This window comes from Pseudophryne corroboree, chromosome 11 (genome assembly GCF_028390025.1).
Source record: "Pseudophryne corroboree isolate aPseCor3 chromosome 11, aPseCor3.hap2, whole genome shotgun sequence".
Taxonomy (NCBI): domain Eukaryota; kingdom Metazoa; phylum Chordata; class Amphibia; order Anura; family Myobatrachidae; genus Pseudophryne; species Pseudophryne corroboree.
Window position 1 is genome coordinate 188,669,758 of NC_086454.1, and position 22,739 is coordinate 188,692,496.

The 22,739-nt window shown below is 47.6% G+C and overlaps 1 protein-coding gene across 1 annotated transcript in view; it reads left to right on the plus strand.

Annotated features, from left to right (window-relative positions):
• The window catches only part of CTSF (cathepsin F), a 93,772-nt gene that overhangs the window by 64,947 nt on the left and 6,086 nt on the right, over positions 1-22,739 (plus strand). The window contains exons 10-13 of the mRNA XM_063945161.1: positions 873-992; positions 3,379-3,443; positions 5,122-5,212; positions 5,290-5,348. Coding sequence (XP_063801231.1) covers positions 873-992; positions 3,379-3,443; positions 5,122-5,212; positions 5,290-5,348 — 335 coding nt within the window. The remainder of the gene's footprint in view (positions 1-872; positions 993-3,378; positions 3,444-5,121; positions 5,213-5,289; positions 5,349-22,739) is intronic.

Sequence of the window (22,739 nt, forward strand, 5' to 3'; positions counted from 1 at the left end):
AATTGATTAATGTCTTATTTTAATTTACATAGATTGTAAACTTGCATTCAGGGCCTTCTTACCTCTAGGGGCCTAATTCAGACCTGATCGCAGCAGCAAATTTGTTAGCTAACGGGCAAAACCATGGGGGTAATTCCAAGTTGATCGCAGCAGGAATTTTGTTAGCAGTTGGGCAAAACCATGTGCACTGCAGGGGGGGCAGATTTAACATGTGCAGAGAGAGTTAGATTTGGGTGTGGTGTGTTCAATCTGCAATCTAATTTGCAGTGTAAAATAAAGCAGCCAGTATTTACCCTACACAGAAATAAAATAACCCACCCAAATCTAGCTCTTTCTGCACATGTTATATCTGCCTCCCCTGCAGTGCACATGGTTTTGCCCAACTGCTAACAAAATTCCTGCTGCGATTAACTTGGAATTACCCCCCATGTGCACTGCAGGGGAGGCAGATATAACATGTGCAGAGAGAGTTAGATTTGGGTGGGTTATATTGTTTCTGTGCAAGGTAAATACTGGCTGCTTTATTTTTACACTGCAATTTAGATTTCAGTTATATCTACCCACTCCCTGCAGTGCATATGGTTTTGCCCATTAGCTAACAAATTTGCTGCTGCGATCAGGTCTGAATTAGGCCCTAGGTCTGTCTGTTTTTAGCCAGTTTGTTCTATTACTATTGTTCCAATTGTAAAGCACAACGGAATATGCTGAACCATATAAGAAACTTTTAATAAATAAATACATGTGATGGGAAATACTTCAGTATTTCAGTTGTTTGTCTTTCTGTGTATTATTTTTTTTTTATTTATTTTTTATTTATTTATTTTTAATGACAAAATTCCTCACATTCTCATTTTAATTATTTTATTTTCTAGGAGGACTAGAGAATGAAATTGATTACAGCTACGAGGGGCACAAGGACAGATGCAGCTTCTCCACCAACAAGGTTTCAGCTTATATCAACAGCTCTGTGGAGATCCCTAAGGATGAGACACGTAAGTGAAGACTGCCCCCTGCTGGTTGGGTGGACAATTTAATCAGTGCTTAACATTGGAACGTTGGCTAGTGCCTTCTTGTTATATTTGTAGATAATTATGGATAAATGTGTACAGATATTTTTTTTTTACAGACAATATACTGTATCTAGTTTCTATGAATGTGTAAGTGTGTCAGTAAGTTACTCTTAAGGTGCATACACACTGGGCCTAGTGTGTATGCAGAGAAATGATGTGATAATCGCAAGACGGAAAATCGCACAGTGCATACACCCTAAGCGATTTTCACCCGGCCCAGCGAATTTCACGGGGGTGAAGCACTATCAACAGTAGAAGACTGTGGAAAGTGGTTCACTCGGCCGGTAAAGCAGGCCGACGGACAGAGCACAGGGTACCCCAGTTAGTGTACAATATCCCCTTGCATGGCTCGCTTTGCTTGCCGCTCCACTTGGCACAAGTCACTATTCCTAATCGTAGTCCATGTGGATGGTAAAGTATAAAAAAGATGTAAAAAGAAATGCAATTTTTAAAAAAAAAACCTGTGTCGACCGTTAGCATGACGACCATTTGAATATGTTGTCGGTGTCGACCTAATTCATGTCAACCATATGGGGGCGACCTAAACATTGTCTGTCTAAACATTGGAACCCATTTATATATAATGTATACTTTCCCCTGTTTGAGGCATAATTAACAAAGAAATATTTTTGGGTTTATTGTGCAAGGTTTTGTTGATTTGTTCTAAAAAAGATACTACCTATAATACTACTATTACTGCAGTAATATCGGGGCTAGAAAGCTAAAAAAATGACCATATTAGGAGCCACAGGCATCCACGGCTGCTTTTCCATCTTCTGTGGCAGTCTGCTTACTACATCAGGTTAATGCAACAATCTGCATGTATATACCAACTATCTGTGCAACTGCACGTAGAAGCCTACAATATCCTGTCCATTGTTCTTACGTCCACAGTGCCATCATTAGTGTCAGGACTTAACACTAGCACCGTACTGGGCACAAAAAAATCCTTGTGAAACTGACGTCCCTTCTCCATCTTTACACGACGAGCACTGAAATCAGCCTACACACCCAGGATACTCCCACTACATTGCATGCTTGCCGCTCAGTTACCACCCAGTCACTCCCACTTCACTGTTAGTGTGAAAGGATCACTCCGCACTCTGTCTGGCATATGCGCAGAAGCCGATTTCTTTCATTGGTGCATGCGCAGTATGCTGATATCTGCAAGACCCATGCGGATTGCAACTTTTGTGTGACTTAGTATCAGAACCTATGTGCTCTATGAGGATGTGCTTAGCCTGTCTTATTCTAAAGACTTACGGACTCCAAACTTAGGCTCTGATTCAGAGATGCACGCAATACAAATATCTATAAAGATGAGCGATTATTGTTGAGCTGTGCATGCGTCACGGTCGCATTGAATACATGCCTAGGTACCCTAGCGATGCCGCCCCCAGTGAGGTTTTCTTTGCAGAGTGACAGTCAGAAACATTTGGGAGAAGTAACAGGAAGTGGTGGTAAAAATACTGGCGTGTCGCAACCGTTTTGGGGGCATTTCTCAGCCTACAACTGTAATCCCGTACGCAGAAAACATGGCTGCTCCATTTCCGATCTTCAGCCATTCTGTGCGACCATAGGATTACTCAGATGGTGGGAATGTACTAAAATGATAATGCGGCCTAAACCCCAAAAACTCCTGTTTTCTGACTTTGGGCACATTTTCCATATGTACTAAGCCCTGCATGTCGGGGCTTCATTGTGGTGGGTAACACCAGCTTTTGCTGATGTTTCCCTATAGAAACCTATGTGGGCTCCATTCCCCCTGAGAGGGATCCAATCGTATCCCTCCTAGCACCCCCCACAGCCTCTGCATCCGTCTGCGCATTTCCAGCAGGACACCCAGGGCTGAATCCCAGAAGTCTTGTCATCGCAAGTTACAGCACTTACCAGGAGAGCCGTCCTTTGTGTTACTAATCGCATATGTTAGTATATATGAGATTAAATAATTGCTGCAAGTGGCAGGATGTACCACATTGCGGAAGCGATGCTTAGTACATCACACCCATAGTCTATTATCAAAGGATCTGTTACCACTGCTGTGTGTTTGTATGCAGTTTCTTGGATATGCAAAGCCATCGGTGGCTACAGCATTAGCATATTCGCACATTTGTTGCATACAAATTAGTAGCTGTGCATATATTAGCATATATATTTGAATCAGGCCCTTCAAACAAAGTTTGTGCAAGGCAGTGCTTAATTCTCAGTAACATGCAGTGTCCATCTGTGTATTAATTCTGCACCAGCAACACTAGCACAAGTACATCATTCTTACTACAGTATAATCTATTCATTCAATTCTTTCCAGAGATTGCAGCCTGGTTGGCTCAGAATGGACCGATCTCCATAGCTCTTAATGCATTTGCAATGCAGGTATGTAGCTCAGTATAGAGGCACTGCTCAGACTGATTGTGATGGCTGCTTTCTGTGTGCATGAATGAAACCAGTAGTATTATTATTATTATTATTATTATTATTATTATTTCATTTTATTTATAAGGCGCCACATGTGTTTCTCAGCGCCGTACAAAGGACAGTACAGGGAGACAAAACATAGCATTACGGTAAATAAATAACAGAAATAGTGTACAGGTAACATAGAGCACCACACATTCTCAAGACATAATACAGCTAAGATGTAAGTATTGAGGGAGTGATCATCGTACTACTAGAGCACAGGTTCTCAAACTTGGTCCCCAGGACCCCACACGGTTCATGTTTTGCAGGTCACCTGTAGATTTTTAAAATGTGGCAGTTGGTCATACACAGTGCAGCTGCTGGGTGACATGGAAAACATGAACCGTGTGGGGTCCTGAGGACCGAGTTTGAGAACCACTGTACTAGAGGCTGGTGGCCATAGATGGAGATGAGCCTTTAGTTGCAGGGTAAAGATGGTCTTTGAGTAGGTGAGAGCTGCGAGTGAAATGTGTTGAGATGAGGGCTTAGATAACAAGAGGAAAGAGGGCCCTGCTCTGAAGAGCTAACAATCTAGTGGGGAGGGGCGACAGACAGATGACAAGAGGTGCAGGCAAGCGGGAGTTAGCCTGATGGCAGTATGCAAGCAAAGCTGAGATGTTCACGGCATGAGGCAGGGGGGTGGAGGCGCGGCTTCAGGACTGGGTTATGAATCGGGAGGGTTATACAAAATATTGGGTGTCATTCCGAGTTGTTCGCTCGTTGCCGATTTTCGCAACGGAGCGATTAAGGCGAAAATGCGCATGCGCATGGTACGCAGTGCGCATGCGCTAAGTATTTTAGCACAAAACTTAGTAGATTTACTCACGTCCGACCGAAGAATTTCCATCGTTGAAGTGATCGGCGTGTGATTGACAGGAAGTGGGTGTTTCTGGGTGGAAACTGGACGTTTTCTGGGAGTGTGCGGAAAAACGCAGGCGTGCCAGGATAAAACGCGGGAGTGTCTGGAGAAATGGGGGAGTGGCTGGCCGAACGCAGGGCGTGTTTGTGACGTCAAACCAGGAACAAAACGGCCTGAGCTGATCGCAGTGTAGGAGTAAGTCTCGAGCTACTCAGAAACTGCTAAGAATTTTCTATTCGTAATTCTGCTAATCTTTCGTTTGCAATTCTGCTAAGCTAAGATACACTCCCAGAGGGCGGCGGCCTAGCGTGTGCAATGCTGCTAAAATCTGCTAGCGAGCGAACAACTCGGAATGACCCCATTGTTCGTTTTTCCTCTATCAGTTTCAATGAAGAAAAAAGTGTCCAAATGTAATTAACAATTACAGTGTGATGTTTACTTGCATACATGTATCTGTTTTAAATAAAAACATAGTTTTCATAGGTATGTAAGAAAGCAGTTTTGAGAGTGGAGGTTGTGGGATGAGGGAAGGACTAGTGTGTTGGTAACTCGAGAACGGAGGATGCTTTGTAAGTTTATGATTGAGCAGGTCTGTTGAGTAGAAAGGCTTCTCCAAGGCCAGTCTCTCAATTAATGGCTGCCACCCCTTCGAAGCCTCCTTTAGTGTGTGAGTCAATTTTCAAAGGGGTTTCATATGTATTACTAATATACTTGACCTATCATTTCCTTTTGCAGTTTTACCGCAAAGGGATTTCTCATCCGTTCCGTATATTGTGTAGTCCTTGGATGATTGACCATGCTGTGCTGTTAGTGGGATACGGGGAACGTAAGTTGTACACAGCTCTTCCATACTATCACCTTCTTGTGTTTTTTCCTTCTGACTTGTCTTTTATTTCTCCACAGGTGATGGGAAACCCTTCTGGGCTATCAAGAATAGCTGGGGAGCAGATTGGGGAGAGCAGGTAACTTATTTACAGTAACAACGGGATTACTGTACTGTATATTGTCACTTAGCTAGTAATAGCTTAAAGCATAATGCATTGCCTAGAAAATGTCAGTGTTACCCAATATCAGGATTTATGATGAATATACAGTGAATCGGTGGCATTGAAAGCCATACAAAGACTCCCTCCCCCTAATATTGAACTAGGCGTACAGTCCCAATTTTCTGGGCAGCACTATTGGCCAGGATTGAAAGCAAGTAGCACTAAAGGCCACCATGATCCCTCTTTCCTCAGGGAAAAGTCCGTAAATGAAGCTGGATACAACCTATACCAGTAACCAGCCATACAGTGAATCCATAGATGAATTCTTAGGACGGAATTCACTTCAGTGCTGTGTGCCATTGGCTTCACACATTGGGGCTAGTTCAGATGTGGCTGGAATTGCTATCACTGCTGCCTCTGTATGGTAATGCAGCAGAAGGCGTCTAATTCAAGTAAACGCCTCCTGCTGCAGTAGTAATCCTACCTGCGTCCTAGGACACAGCATCGGATCACTCACACACTCCATGGGGACACGCAAGCCTCCTGTTGCAGAGGCCAGGAAATGTCCGTCCAACAACGGAGATCCCTGGCTTCTTTCCTCCCCCTAAGCTGTGGGAAAATGAGCAACGGAAACTATTGCCCCCCTCCCCCGCACACACTCCCTGTTACCCAAACGGCAGCAGACTGTCAATCATTGACAGTCTGCTGCTGTTCTGCTTCCTACATCGCAGGACCTGCACATGCGCAAACTACTGAACAACGATACTCTGAGCATGAAGTAGCAGATCCGTCAAGGTTCTGAATGACCCTCATTGCCACTTACTGATATGTCCACATACACCTGTCCTCAAATCACATCAAATAGCCCTGTTTGGCACACTATGGGCATTGCGGTTTGCGATGTAGATGCTAACTCGGGTGAACATAAGCAAAAGACTCAGGACATATACAAGTGAGCCGCACCACGCATTGTTGTGCATGAGCTGCAACTATATTCTAATTCCTTATGACAAAAATACTAATCCTTAGTGTCTTGTACACTATGCAAGTGGTTGCAGCTAAGATGCGAATAAGACACAAACTTCAGAAAACAATTCCAAAGTCTTTGAACCGCTACCCGGGATGACTAAATAGTCCCATACATCTCGCACCAAGTATAGATGTATGAGGACACATCTGTATTACAAATCTGTTGCGCTGAATAGATCCCCATTAAGATGAATGGTAAGAAACATGAATAATTAAAAAAAAAAAATTATATATTTTTTTCTCTGGCATCCATAAGGGATATTGTGGAGAGATTTAGTACGATGGGTATAGATAGGTCCAAAGGAGCCAGTGCACTTTAAATTTCTTCAACTGGTTGTGCTGGCTCCTCCCCTCTATGCCTCCTCCTACAGGTCAGTTTAGAAAAAAGTTCCCTCAGGAGAGGATGCACACTCTGCAAGCTCCAGAGTTTTTCTTCAATTTTATTTTAAACTTTTATTTCTTTCGGTATGCTGTTTGGGCAAAAGCATACCTTCACCGTGGGAGTTAAGGGAGGAGCGGTCACCGGCCTCTTGAGGTGCAGAGCCGCTTCCTCACTGCAGGACCACCGTTCTGAGGGGCTGTTTGTTCAGCGGGGCATGGCGCCTTGGCTGTCGCAGCCGCAGCGTGCCGCACACCCCTAACGCTCCCTGTAGGTGATCATTGGTGGTGAGTACACACCGGGGACCCCGCTAGGGGGGGGGGTCCCATGGTCTCTGTGTGGCAAAAGCACGGGTGAGGCGTATGGGTCCCTCCTGGGGGGACCTGCTTTGACCCCTGCGTGAGACTGGCTTATTAGATGGTACCAAGCATTTATGTGAGGTTACTAACATTTAGGAGACCTGGCCAGTATAAGAATTACACAGTAGCTCCGGCGCCATAGCGGGGGGGCGGAGCTACATCAGATTAGGCTCAGCGGCATTTTGGCGCCTTCCTCTGCATAAGCAGCCTCACACAGCTCCTCCATAACGGTCACACAAGCTGGATCACTGGTACAGGGTGTAGAGGGGTAGAGACGCTATTTTGTGCACAAATATCATCCCTATGAGGGATTTTTCATTAGACAGACTCTCTGTTTATATGTTTGTATAAAACGCTGACAGCCTCACTGGGGCTGTGCAGCGCTGGGTGCGCTGGTGTCCTCTCTCCTGTGTCTCCTCTCACATGTAATAGGACAGGCTTGTATTGTGTTTCAGGCTGTGTTGTATGTGTATTGTACCTGTTTTTCTGTCACAATGGTAAAACAGAAGTTATGCAGTGTGTGTAATGCTAGATTTTCCCCTAGCTCATCTGACTCAATATCATGTGAGCAATGCAGTCAGTCATCACAAAATGCTGATAATGTGGGGGAGAGTCCAGATCCCTTCTGGCTGGGGGCTATCAAAACTATGATGTCTGATATGTCATCTCAGCTCACTGCAAATGCCAATAAAACTCAGGAACTGCAACAAGCAGTGGCAAATATAGCTGCTAAACATCCCCCCCCCCCCCCCCTGTCTACTACAGATGCACAAAAACGTGCTTTACCTGCACTTCTATCAGTTACTGATGATGATATACCGGATGATGGGGATGATGTGGATCCCGTAAGCGGGGACTCCACCCCTACACAGGGTATTGAACCCCTTATATTGGTTATGCGGGATGTGTTAAAGCTCCCCCTGGAGGATACTACTAATCAGCAGTCATTTTTCCTCCCAAATGAAAGCAAGTTCCAGGGAGCTTCTATTGCTTCATATAGCTCGCACTATCCAACTTCTGTCTCACCACAGGTGGATCCTCAATCTACAGAAGCCTCAACTGGAACCATCTCAACGGCTACTGTTTCTGGGTAATGATACTGGATACAGTAGCTCAAAGAGTGTTTCTCCCAGAAGACAAGGTGAGAACACTTCAGGAGATGGTTCGCATGTTTCTCCGTCCTGCTTGAGTTTCCATTCATCTTTGCATAAAGTTGTTGGGAAAAATGGTGGCCTCGTACGAGGCGATACTGTTCGGCAGGTTCCATGCCAGACCTTTCCAATTGGACATCCTGAACAAGTGGTCCAGTTCACATCTCCAGATGCACCAAATAATTCAGCTGTCACCCCAGGCCAGGATTTCGCTTCTGTGGTGGTTGCAGTCTTCCAACCTGCTGGAAGGTCGACGTTTTGGGATTCAGGATTGGACCCTCCTCACGACGGATGCAAGTCTACGAGGATGGGGAGCTGTCACCCAGGGGGCGCAGTTCCAGGGCAGGTGGTCTGCCCAAGAGGCCCTACTCCCGATCAACATTCTGGTACTACAGGCGATATACAATGCTCTGCTTCAGGCCTCCTCTCTGCTCAGGGATCGGTCTACCCAGGTTCAGTCGGACAACGCCACGGCAGTGGCGTACATCAATCGACAAGGAGGGACAAAAAGCAAAGCCTGCATGCGAGAAGTGTCAAAAAGACTTCTCTGGGCGGAAGAAATGCAAGCGCACTGTCCGCAATTTTCATTCTGGAAGTGGACAGCTGGACTTCCAATTTTCATCCGCAATTTTCATTCAGGAAGTGGACTTCCTGAGTTGTCACGACCTCCACCCGGGGGAGTGGGGATTACATTCTCAGGTGTTTCAACAGATTGTCGACAGATGGGGATACCCGCAGATCGACATGATGGCGTCTCCCCTCAACAAGAAGCATCGTTGCTACTGCTCGTGAACCAGGGACCCTCAGGCGAGTGCAGTGGATGCACTGAAGTCACCTCTGCCTATTCCCTCCAATCCCGTTGATCCCAAGGGTGCTCCAACGGATCAGACATCACAGAGTCCAAGCAATCCTGATTGCGCCGGATTGGCCCCAAAGGGAGTGGTACGCAACCTTTTTGGAAATGTCCATAGAAGACCCTTGGCCTCTGCCGCTAAGAAAGGATCTTCTTCAGCAAGGACCGTTCATCTACCCGGACTTACTGCGGCTTTGTTTGACGGCATGGAAGTTGAGCGGAATATCCTAGCTCTCAAAGTGTTTTCCAAAATGGTCATTGCCACTGTGGTGCAATCCAGAAAATTTGTTACGTCAAAACATTATCATCATATTTGGAGGAGGTATGTCTCTTGGTGCGAGGATCGCACGTATCCACCTGCGTAGTTTCACTTGGGACATTTCCTGCAGGCTGGTGTGGATAAAGGCTTACGTCCGGGTTCCGTTAAGGTCCAGATTTCAGCTATTTCAATTTTCTTTCAGAAGAAATTGGCTATGTTGCCAGAAGTACAGACCTTCTTACAAGGGGTGCTCCACTTACAACCTCCATTTGTGCCGCCTACGGCACCCGGGGCTTTGGATGTAGTGTTGAAATTTCTACAGTCCTCCTGGTTTGAGCCTCTGATGACTGTAGAAGACAAGTATCTCACATGGAAGACAGTGATGTTGTTGGCCCTGGCTTCTGCTAGACGCGATTCAGAATTGGGGGCCTTATCATGTAAAAGTCCCTACTTGGTCTTTTACGAGGACAGAGCGGAGCTCCTGACTAGACAGCAGTTCCTGCCGAAGGTTGTCTCCGCATTCCGTCTGAATCAACCTATTGTGGTTCCATTTTGTTCTGACGCTTCGGCTCCTCCAGGGTCTTTGGATGTGGTGCGCGCTTTGAAGATCTATGTCAAACGCACAGTTTGGGTCAGGAAGACGGATTCCTTGTTCATGCTCTATGATGCGCAGAAAAAGGGTTGTCCTGCTTCAAAGCAGTCCATTGCTTGTTGGATTAGACTTACTATCCAACAGGCCTATGTGTCGGCATCCTTACCTGTTCATAAGTTTCTGAAGGCCCACTCTACAAGATCAGTGGGTACTTCCTGGGCGGCTGCCCGTGGAGTCTCGGCCTTGCAACTATGCCGAGCTGCTACCTGGTCTGGGAAGAACACTTTTGTGAAATTTTACAAATTTGATACCCTGGCCAAGGAGGATATCCAGTTTGGGCAGGCGGTGCTGCAGCAGTCTCTGCATGTTCCAGCTCGTTCTGGAAGCTTTGGGACATCCCCATCGTACTAATTCTCTCCCCAATATCCCTTATGGATGCTAGAGAAAATAGGATTTTAAATACCTACCGGTAAATCCTTTTCTCGTAGTCCATAAGGGATATTGGGCGCCCGCCTCTGTGCGGTTATTTCTGCAGGTTCTCTGTTCTGTGTTACCTGTTCAGCTGTTGCTGTTACTGTTGCCAGACGTTGCTGGCCTGGTTATGTTTTGGTGTGCTGGTGTATAATTCTCACCACCATTATTATGTTCCTTCTCTCAAGTATGTCATTCTCCTTCGGGCACTGTTTTACCTATAACTGACCTGTATGAGGAGGCATAGAGGGGAGGAGCCAGCACACCCAGTTGAGGAAATTTAAAGTGCATTGGCTACTTTGGACCCGTCTATACCCATCGTACTTATTCTCTCCCCAATATCCCTTATGGACTACGGGAAAAGGATTTACCAATAGGTATTTCAAATCCTATTATTTTGAGCCAAGCACACTAGAAAATGGTCTGTTCTTTGATGATATTCTAGTGCAGCAGTTCCCAGCTCCAGTCCTCAGGACCTCTAACAGTGCATGTTTTACAGATCACCTAGCAGGTGCACAGCTGTAGTCATTACTGGCTGATACATTTTACAAGATTCACAGGTGGAGCTGATTATTTCACTTGTGATACTGAGGAGAGCTACAAAACCTTACAATGTTATTGGTCCCTGGGGACTGGAGTTCGGAAACACTATTATAAATAAAGAAGGCAAGTACTTTAGAAACCTCCTTTCTCATACGTCCTAGAGGATGCTGGGGACACTTCAGGAACCATGGGGTTTAGACGGGATCCGCAGGAGACATGGGTACTTTAAGACTTTGAATGGGTGTGAACTGGCTCCTCCCTCTATGCCCCTCCTCCAGACTCCAGTTTTAGAATTGTGCCCAGGGAGACTGGTACACACAGGGGAGCTCTACTGAGATCCTCTGAAAAGGCTTTATGTTAGATTTTTTATTTTCAGGGAGGACTGCTGGCAACTGTCTCCCTGCATCGTGGGACTTAGGGGAGAGGAGTGTAGTATGGTATGCCGGCGCTCGGGCTCCCGGCGACCAGCATACCGGCGCCGGGAGCCCGAGCGCCGGCATACCGACAGCGGGGCGAGCGCAAAAGAGCCCCTTGCGGGCACGGTGGCGCGCTACGCGCGCCACACTGTTTTATTCTCCCTCCAGGGGGGTCGTGGACCCCCACGAGGGAGAATAGCTGTCGGTATGCCGGGTGTCGGCGCCGGCATACTGAAGACCACCCGGGGAGAGAAGTCAGACCTACTTCTAATGAGTTCAAAGGCTCTGCTTCTTGGCTACAGGACACCATTAGCTCCTGAGGGTTTGGAACACTAGGTACGCCTAGGGGTTCACTCCCAGAGCCCGCCGTCACCCCCCTTGCAGAGCCAGACGTCAGAAGACAGGTGAGTAGAAGAAGATAGAAGACTTCAGTGACGGCTTCTGAGGTACCGCATAGCGATCGCGCTGCGCGCCATGCTCCCATACACAGCGGCACTACAGGGTGCAGGGCGCGGGGGGGGGGGGGGCCCTGGGCAGCATAAAAACTCCTCATATAAGCTGGCAAAAGTGGATAATATGTGCCAAGGCACAAGATCCTGACTTCCGCCAGCGTGATTGTATTATAAAATAGTGGGGCTGAAGCGCGCCATTGAGGAGGCGGGGCTTAGCCCTCACAGCTGTCATCAGCGCCATTTTCTCTCTCAGAAGCTGTAGAGGCGCTGGTCCTTCCTCCACACTGCTATAACAAGTAACAGCATGCAAAACACGGGGGGGGGGGGGGCACAGTTAATTTGGCTAATATAAGTTATAAAAGCGCTAGAAACAGGTCTGAGCTTTATATTAAAGTTTCAGTACTGGGATTGAGCGCTGGGGCTGTGAGCTGGCAAACTCCCTCTGTTTCTCTGACAGGCTTTACTGTGGGTCTGTCCCCTATCTGCCCAGTGTGTCAGTACACGTGTGTCGGCATGTCTGAGGCTGAGTGTTTTTCCCAGGAGGAGATTGTGTTAGGGACAGAAACGGCTGTGGGAGTGACCATGTTGGCACCGCCGACTCCTGATTGGGTAAATGTGTTGAATGCCTTGAATGCTAATGTGGCTCTTATTAATAAGAGATTGGATAAATCTGAATCTCAGAACCAGGCATGGAAGAAATCTGTGGAGGAGGTGTTATCATAGGTCCAGACCCCCTCGGGGGTCACATAAACGTTAATTTGCTCAGTTGGCAGACACAGATACCGACACGGACACTGACTCCAGTGTCGACTATAGTGATGCCAGAAGTGGGAGTCTTCCCCCATTGTGGACAAGGCTCTGTCACGGTTGTCTAAAAAGGTGGCTTTACCGTCTCCTGACACGGCAGACCTTAAGGATCCTGCGGATCTTAGACAGGAAAATACGTTAAAATCCATTTACGTCACCACAGGTTCACTGTTCAGACCAACCATTGCATCGGCGTGGGTGAGTAGTGCTATTGAAAAGTTGGCAGATAACTTGTCATCTGATATAGATACCCTAGATAAGGGAGAGTATCCTGTTAACTCTGGGTTATATCAGGGACGCTGCGGCCTACCTAAAGGAGGCAGCGAGGGATATTGGCATTTTGGGAGTAAAAGCCAATGCCATGGCAATTTCAGCTAGGAGGGCATTGTGGATTCATCAATGGAATGCTGATGCTGACTCTAAGAAAGCTATGGAGTCGCTCCCATATAAAGGTGGTGTCTTGTTTGGTGACGGTCTCACTGAATTGGTATCTACGGCTACCGCGGGTAAGTCGTCTTTTTTGCCTTATGTTCCTCCACAGCAAAAGAAAGGGCATCTTCAGATGCAGTCCTTTCGGCCAAATAAATACAAAAAAGGCCGAGGTTATTCCTTCCTCGCTAATAGGGGAAGAGGAAAAGGTAAAAGATCTCCTGCCGTCGCAGCTTTCCAGGAGCAGAAGTCCTCCCCGGCTTCTGCCAAATCCACCACATGACGCCGGGGCTCCTCTGAGGGAGTCCGCATCGGTGGGGGCACGTCTCAAGCTCTTCAGTCAATTCTGGGCTCGTTCGGCCCTGGACCCATGGGTTTTAGAGATAGTGTCCCAGGGGTACAAACTGGAGTTTCAAGACGTTCCCCCTCAACGCTTTTTCAAATCAGCCTTACCAGCTTCTCTTCCGGACAGAAAGGTTGTATGCGATGCAATACAAAAGTTATGCCTAAATCAAGTCATTATCAGGGTCCCCCAGTCTCAACAGGGAGAAGGCTTTTATTCCAGCCTGTTTGTGGTCCCGAAGCCGGACGGTTCGGTCAGACCAATTCTGAACCTAAAGTCCCTCAATCTTTACCTAAGAAAATTCAGATTCAAGATGGAATCTCTCTGAGCAGTGATTTCCAGTCTGGAGGAAGGGGATTTCATGGTGTCAGTTGACATAAAGGATGCCTACTTACACATCCCAATATATCCTCTGCATCAGGCTTACCTGAGGTTTGCTATTCAGGATTGTCATTACCAATTTCAGACGTTGCCGTTTGGTCTGTCCACGGCTCCGTGGATTTTCACCAAGGTAATGGCGGAAATGATGGTTCTCCTTCGCAGGTAAGGAGTCACAATTATCCCTTACTTGGACAATCTCCTGATAAAGGCAAGATCCAAAGACAAGCTGGTGCAGGACATTACGCTATCCCTGACAGTTTTACAACAACATGGTTGGATCTTAAACTTGCCAAAATCACAGTTGAATCCGACAAAATGGCTGTTGTTCTTGGGAATGATTCTGGACACAGAATTACAGAGAGTGTTTCTTCCAGAAGAAAAAGCTCTGGAAATCCAGAGTTTGGTCAGACAGATTCTGAAACCGGCGAATGTGTTGATCCATCAATGCACTCGTTTGCTAGGAAAGTTGATGGCGGCCTACGAGGCCATTCAATTTGGCAGATTCCATGCCAGAGTTTTTCAGTGGGACCTGTTGGACAAGTGGTCCGGATCCCATCTGCACATGCACCGGAAAATAATCCTGTCTTCCAAGACCAGAATCTCACTCCTGTGGTGGCTGCACAGCTCTCACTTCCTAGAGGGATGCAGGTTCGGGATCCAGGACTGGATCCTGGTAACCACGGATGCGAGTCTCCAAGGCTGGGGAGCAGTCACACAGGGGGAAAACTTCCAGGGAAGATGGTCAAGCCAGGAAGTTTGTCTGCACATAAACGTTCTAGAGATAAGAGCCATTTACAATGGTCTTCTGCAAGCGGAACGTCTCCTTCAAAACCTGCCCGTACTAATCCAGTCGGACAATATAACAGCAGTAGCGCACATAAACCGCCAGGGCGGAACGAAGAGCTGAGCAGCGATGGCAGAGGCCACAAAAGTTCTCAGCTGGGCGGAAAGACATACAAGCGCTCTGTCACCAATCTTCATTCCAGGAGTGGACAACTGGGAAGCAGACTTCCTCAGCAGACACGATCTCCATCCAGGAGAGTGGGGTCTTCATCAAGAGGTCTTTGCAGAAGTGACAAGTCTTTGAGGAGTTCCTCAAATAGACATGATGGCGTCTCGCCTCAACAAGAAACTTCAGAGATATTGTTCCAGGTCGAGAGACCCACAAGCAATAGCAGTGGACGTTCTAGTGACACCGTGGGTGTTTCGTTCGGTGTACGTGTTTCCTCCGCTTCCACTCATTCCAAAAGTGATAAAGATCATAAGCAGAACAAAGGTTCAAGCGATCCTCATTGTTCCAGATTGGCCAAGGAGGGCTTGGTATCCAGATCTTCAAGAATTACTCATAGGAGATCCCTGGCCTCCTCCTCTACGAGAGGATCTGTTACAGCAGGGACCGTGCGTATATCACGACTTACCGCGGCTACGTTTGACGGCTTGGCAGTTGAACGCCGGATCCTAGCCCGACAGGGTATTCCAAGTGAAGTCATTCCCACACTTCTTCAGGCTAGAAAAGAAGTAACGGCAAAACATTATCACTGTATTTGGAGAAAATATGTGTCTTGGTGTGAATCCAAGAGGGCTCCTACGGAAGAATTTCTGCTGGGGCATTTTCTCCATTTTCTGCAAGCAGGTGTGCATGCGGGCCTGAAGTTAGGCTCCATAAAAGTACAAATTTTGGCCTTATCAATTTTCTTTAAAAAAGAATTGGCCTCCCTTCTAGAAGTTCAGACTTTCGTGAAGGGCGTTTTGCACATCCAACCTCCTTTTGTGCCCCCAGTGGCACCATGGGATCTTAATGTGGTGTTGCAGTTCCTTCAATCTCATTGGTTTGCGCGCTGTCCGCAATTTTCATTCTGGAAGTGGACAGCTGGGAAGCGGACTTCCTGAGTTGCCACGACCTCCACCCGGGGGAGTGGGGATTACATTGTCAGGTGTTTCAACAGATTGTCGACAGATGGGGATACCCGCAGATCGACATGATGGCGTCTCGCCTCAACAAGAAGCATCGTTGCTACTGCTCGTGAACCAGGGACCCTCAGGCGAGTGCAGTGGATGCACTGAAGTCACCTCTGCTTATTCCCTCCAATCCCGTTGATCCCAAGGGTGCTCCAACGGATCAGACATCACAGAGTCCAAGCAATCCTGATTGCGCCGGATTGGCCCCAAAGGGAGTGGTACGCAACCCTTCTGGAAATGTCCATAGAAGACCCTTGGCCTCTGCCGCTAAGAAAGGATCTTCTTCAGCAAGGACCGTTCATCTACCCGGACTTACTGCGGCTTTGTTTGACGGCATGGAAGTTGAGCGGAATATCCTAGCTCTCAAAGTGTTTTCCAAAAAGGTCATTGCCACTGTGGTGCAATCCAGAAAATTTGTTACGTCAAAACATTATCATCATATTTGGAGGAGGTATGTCTCTTGGTGCGAGGAACGCACGTATCCGCCTGCGGAGTTTCACTTGGGACATTTCCTGCAGGCTGGTGTGGATAAAGGCTTACGTCTGGGTTCCGTTAAGGTCCAGATTTCAGCTATTTCAATTTTCTTTCAGAAGAAATTGGCTATGTTGCCAGAAGTACAGACCTTCTTACAAGGGGTGCTCCACTTACAACCTCCATTTGTGCCGCCTACGGCACCCGGGGCTTTGGATGTAGTGTTGAAATTTCTACAGTCCTCCTGGTTTGAGCCTCTGATGACTGTAGAAGACAAGTCCCTCACATGGAAGACAGTGATGTTGTTGGCCCTGGCTTCTGCTAGACGCGATTCAGAATTGGGGGCCTTATCATGTAAAAGTCCCTACGAGGACAGAGCGGAGCTCCTGACTAGACAGCAGTTCCTGCCGAAGGTTGTCTCCGCATTCCGTCTGAATCAACCTATTGTGGTTCCATTTTGTTCTGACGCTTCGGCTCCTCCAGGGTCTTTGGATGTGGTGCGCGCTTTGAAGATCTATGTCAAACGCACAGTTTGGGTCAGGAAGACGGATTCCTTGTTCATGCTCTATGATGCGCAGAAAAAGGGTTGTCCTGCTTCAAAGCAGTCCATTGCTTGTTGGATTAGACTTACTATCCAACAGGCCTATGTGTCGGCATCCTTACCTGTTCATAAGTTTCTGAAGGCCCACTCTACAAGATCAGTGGGTACTTCCTGGGCGGCTGCCCTTGGAGTCTCGGCCTTGCAACTATGCCGAGCTGCTACCTGGTCTGGGAAGAACACTTTTGTGAAATTTTACAAATTTGATACCCTGGCCAAGGAGGATACCCAGTTTGGGCAGGCGGTGCTGCAGCAGTCTCTGCATGTTCCAGCCCGTTCTGGAAGCTTTGGGACATCCCCATCGTACTAATTCTCTCCCCAATATCCCTTATGGATGCTAGAGAAAATAGGATTTTAAATACCTACCGGTAAATCCTTTTCTCGTAGTCCATAAGGGATATTGGGCGCCCGCCTCTGTGCGGTTATTTCTGCAGGTTCTCTGTTCTGTGTTACCTGTTCAGCTGTTGCTGTTACTGTTGCCAGACGTTGCTGGCCTGGTTATGTTTTGGTGTGCTAGTGTATAATTCTCACCACCATTATTATGTTCCTTCTCTCAAGTATGTCATTCTCCTTCGGGCACTGTTTTACCTATAACTGACCTGTATGAGGAGGCATAGAGGGGAGGAGCCAGCACACCCAGTTGAGGAAATTTAAAGTGCATTGGCTACTTTGGACCCGTCTATACCCATCGTACTTATTCTCTCCCCAATATCCCTTATGGACTACGGGAAAAGGATTTACCAATAGGTATTTCAAATCCTATTATTTTGAGCCAAGCAAACTAGAAAATGGTCTGTTCTTTGATGATATTCTAGTGCAGCAGTTCCCAGCTCCAGTCCTCAGGACCTCTAACAGTGCATGTTTTACAGATCACCTAGCAGGTGCACAGCTGTAGTCATTACTGGCTGATACATTTTACAAGATTCACAGGTGGAGCTGATTATTTCACTTGTGATACTGAGGAGAGTTACAAAACCTTACAATGTTATTGGTCCCTGAGGACTGGAGTTCGGAAACACTATTATAAATAAAGATGGCAAAGTACTTTAGAAACCTCCTTTCTCATACGTCCTAGAGGATGCTGGGGACACTTCAGGAACCATGGGGTTTAGACGGGATCCGCAGGAGACATGGGCACTTTAAGACTTTGAATGGGTGTGAACTGGCTCCTCCCTCTATGCCCCTCCTCCAGACTCCAGTTTTAGAATTGTGCCCAGGGAGACTGGTACACACAGGGGAGCTCTACTGAGATCCTCTGAAAAGGCTTTATGTTAGATTTTTTATTTTCAGGGAGGACTGCTGGCAACGGTCTCCCTGCATCGTGGGACTTAGGGGAGAGGGGTGTAGTATGGTATGCCGGCGCTCGAACTCCCGGCGACCAGCATACCGGCGCCGGGAGCCCGAGCGCCGGCATACCGACAGCGAGGCGAGAGCAAAGGAGCCCCTTGCGGGCACGGTGGCGCGCTACGCGTGCCACACTATTTTATTCTCCTCCAGGGGGGTCGTGGACCCCCACGAGGGAGAATAGCTGTCGGTATGCCGGGTGTCGGCGCCGGCATACTGAAGACCACCCGGGGAGAGAAGTCAGACCTACTTCTAATGAGTTCAAAGGCTCTGCTTCTTGGCTACAGGACACCATTAGCTCCTGAGGGTTTGGAACACTAGGTACGCCTAGGGGTTCACTCCCAGAGCCCGCCGTCACCCCCCTTGCAGAGCCAGACGTCAGAAGACAGGTGAGTAGAAGAAGATAGAAGACTTCAGTGACGGCTTCTGAGGTACCGCACAGCGATCGCGCTGCGCGCCATGCTCCCATACACAGCGGCACTACAGGGTACAGGGTGCAGGGCGCGGGGGGGGGGGGCCCAGGGCAGCATAAAAACTCTTCATATAAGCTGGCAAAAGTGGATAATTTGTGCCAAGGTACAAAATCCTGACCCCCGCCAGCGTGATTGTATTATAAAATAGTGGGGCTGAAGCGCGCCATTGAGGAGGCGGGGCTTAGCCCTCACAGCTGTCATCAGCGCCATTTTCTCTTCACAGAAGCTGTAGAGACGCTGGTCCTTCCTCCACACTGCTATAACAAGTAACAGCATGCAAAACACGGGGGGGGGGGGCACAGTTAATTTGGTTAATATAAGTTATAAAAGCGCTAGAAACAGGTCTGAGCTTTATATTAAAGTTTCAGTACTGGGATTGAGCGCTGGGGCTGTGAGCTGGCAAACTCCCTCTGTTTCTCTGACAGGCTTTACTGTGGGTCTGTCCCCTATCTGCCCAGTGTGTCAGTACACGTGTGTCGGCATGTCTGAGGCTGAGTGTTCTTCCCAGGAGGAGACTGTGTTAGGGACAGAAACGGCTGTGGGAGTGACCATGTTGGCACCGCCGACTCCTGATTGGGTAAATGTGTTGAATGCCTTGAATGCTAATGTGGCTCTTATTAATAAGAGATTGGATAAATCTGAATCTCAGAACCAGGCATGGAAGAAATCTGTGGAGGAGGTGTTATCATAGGTCCAGACCCCCTCGGGGGTCACAAACGTTAATTTGCTCAGTTGGCAGACACAGATACCGACACGGACACTGACTCCAGTGTCGACTATAGTGATGCCAGAAGTGGGAGTCTTCCCCCATTGTGGACAAGGCTCTGTCACGGTTGTCTAAAAAGGTGGCTTTACCGTCTCCTGACACGGCAGACCTTAAGGATCCTGCGGATCTTAGACAGGAAAATACGTTAAAATCCATTTACGTCACCACAGGTTCACTGTTCAGACCAACCATTGCATCGGCGTGGGTGAGTAGTGCTATTGAAAAGTGGGCAGATAACTTGTCATCTGATATAGATACCCTAGATAGGGAGAGTATCCTGTTAACTCTGGGTTATATCAGGGACGCTGCGGCCTACCTAAAGGAGGCAGCGAGGGATATTGGCATTTTGGGAGTAAAAGCCAATGCCATGGCAATTTCAGCTAGGAGGGCATTGTGGATTCATCAATGGAATGCTGATGCTGACTCTAAGAAAGCTATGGAGTCGCTCCCATATAAAGGTGGTGTCTTGTTTGGTGACGGTCTCACTGAATTGGTATCTACGGCTACCGCGGGTAAGTCGTCTTTTTTGCCTTATGTTCCTCCACAGCAAAAGAAAGGGCATCTTCAGATGCAGTCCTTTCGGCCAAATAAATACAAAAAAGGCCGAGGTTATTCCTTCCTCGCTAATAGGGGAAGAGGAAAAGGTAAAAGATCTCCTGCCGTCGCAGCTTTCCAGGAGCAGAAGTCCTCCCCGGCTTCTGCCAAATCCACCACATGATGCCGGGGCTCCTCTGAGGGAGTCCGCATCGGTGGGGGCACGTCTCAAGCTCTTCAGTCAATTCTGGGCTCGTTCGGCCCTGGACCCATGGGTTTTAGAGATAGTGTCCCAGGGGTACAAACTGGAGTTTCAAGACGTTCCCCCTCACCGCTTTTTCAAATCAGCCTTACCAGCTTCTCTTCCGGACAGGAAGGTTGTATGCGATGCAATACAAAAGTTATGCCTAAATCAAGTCATTATCAGGGTCCCCCAGTCTCAACAGGGAGAAGGCTTTTATTCCAGCCTGTTTGTGGTCCCGAAGCCGGACGGTTCGGTCAGACCAATTCTGAACCTAAAGTCCCTCAATCTTTACCTAAGAAAATTCAGATTCAAGATGGAATCTCTCTGAGCAGTGATTTCCAGTCTGGAGGAAGGGGATTTCATGGTGTCAGTTGACATAAAGGATGCCTACTTACACATCCCAATATATCCTCTGCATCAGGCTTACCTGAGGTTTGCTATTCAGGATTGTCATTACCAATTTCAGACGTTGCCGTTTGGTCTGTCCACGGCTCCGTGGATTTTCACCAAGGTAATGGCGGAAATGATGGTTCTCCTTCGCAGGTAAGGAGTCACAATTATCCCTTACTTGGACGATCTCCTGATAAAGGCAAGATCCAAAGACAAGCTGGTGCAGGACATTACGCTATCCCTGACAGTTTTACAACAACATGGTTGGATCCTAAACTTGCCAAAATCACAGTTGAATCCGACAAAATGGCTGTTGTTCTTGGGAATGATTCTGGACACAGAATTACAGAGAGTGTTTCTTCCAGAAGAAAAAGCTCTGGAAATCCAGAGTTTGGTCAGACAGATTCTGAAACCGGCGAATGTGTTGATCCATCAATGCACTCGTTTGCTAGGAAAGTTGGTGGCGGCCTACGAGGCCATTCAATTTGGCAGATTCCATGCCAGAGTTTTTCAGTGGGACCTGTTGGACAAGTGGTCCGGATCCCATCTGCACATGCACCGTAAAATAATCCTGTCTTCCAAGACCAGAATCTCACTCCTGTGGTGGCTGCACAGCTCTCACCTCCTAGAGGGATGCAGGTTCGGGATCCAGGACTAGATCCTGGTAACCACGGATGCGAGTCTCCAAGGCTGGGGAGCAGTCACACAGGGGGAAAACTTCCAGGGAAGATGGTCAAGCCAGGAAGTTTGTCTGCACATAAACGTTCTAGAGATAAGAGCCATTTACAATGGTCTTCTGCAAGCGGAACGTCTCCTTCAAAACCTGCCCGTACTAATCCAGTCGGACAATATAACAGCAGTAGCGCACATAAACCGCCAGGGCGGAACGAAGAGCTGAGCAGCGATGGCAGAGGCCACAAAAGTTCTCCGCTGGGCGGAAAGACATACAAGCGCTCTGTCACCAATCTTCATTCCAGGAGTGGACAACTGGGAAGCAGACTTCCTCAGCAGACACGATCTCCATCCAGGAGAGTGGGGTCTTCATCAAGAGGTCTTTGCAGAAGTGACAAGTCTTTGGGGAGTTCCTCAAATAGACATGATGGCGTCTCGCCTCAACAAGAAACTTCAGAGATATTGTTCCAGGTCGAGAGACCCACAAGCAATAGCAGTGGACGTTCTAGTGACACCGTGGGTGTTTCGTTCGGTGTACGTGTTTCCTCCGCTTCCACTCATTCCAAAAGTGATAAAGATCATAAGCAGAACAAAGGTTCAAGCGATCCTCATTGTTCCAGATTGGCCAAGGAGGGCTTGGTATCCAGATCTTCAGGAATTACTCATAGGAGATCCCTGGCCTCCTCCTCTACGAGAGGATCTGTTACACCAGGGACCGTGCGTATATCACGACTTACCGCGGCTACGTTTGACGGCTTGGCGGGTGTAACACCGGATCCTAGCCCGAAAGGGTATTCCAAGTGAAGTCATTCCCACACTTCTTCAGGCTAGAAAAGAAGTAACGGCAAAACATTATCACTGTATTTGGAGAAAATATGTGTCTTGGTGTGAATCCAAGAGGGCTCCTACGGAAGAATTTCTGCTGGGGCATTTTCTCCATTTTCTGCAAGCAGGTGTGCATGCGGGCCTGAAGTTAGGCTCCATAAAAGTACAAATTTTGGCCTTATCAATTTTCTTTAAAAAAGAATTGGCCTTCCTTCCAGAAGTTCAGACTTTCGTGAAGGGCGTTTTGCACATCCAACCTCCTTTTGTGCCCCCAGTGGCACCATGGGATCTTAATGTGGTGTTGCAGTTCCTTCAATCTCATTGGTTTTAACCTTTACAGAAGGTAGAGTTGAAATTTCTCACTTGGAAAGTGGTCATGTTATTGGCCTTAGCATCTGCAAGGCGGGTGTCTGTGTTGGCGGCTTTGTCTCACAAGAGTCCGTATTTAATCTTCCATGAAGATAGAGCAGAGTTGAGGACTCGTCAACAATTTCTGCCGAAGGTGGTTTCATCGTTCCACATGAACCAGCCTATTGTGGTAAACAATTTTTTGATAAAGCTGCCAAATAGACAGCGAAACGCGTTAGGGAGCCTCATCTCTGACCAGGGCACCGTCAAGAATTCTAC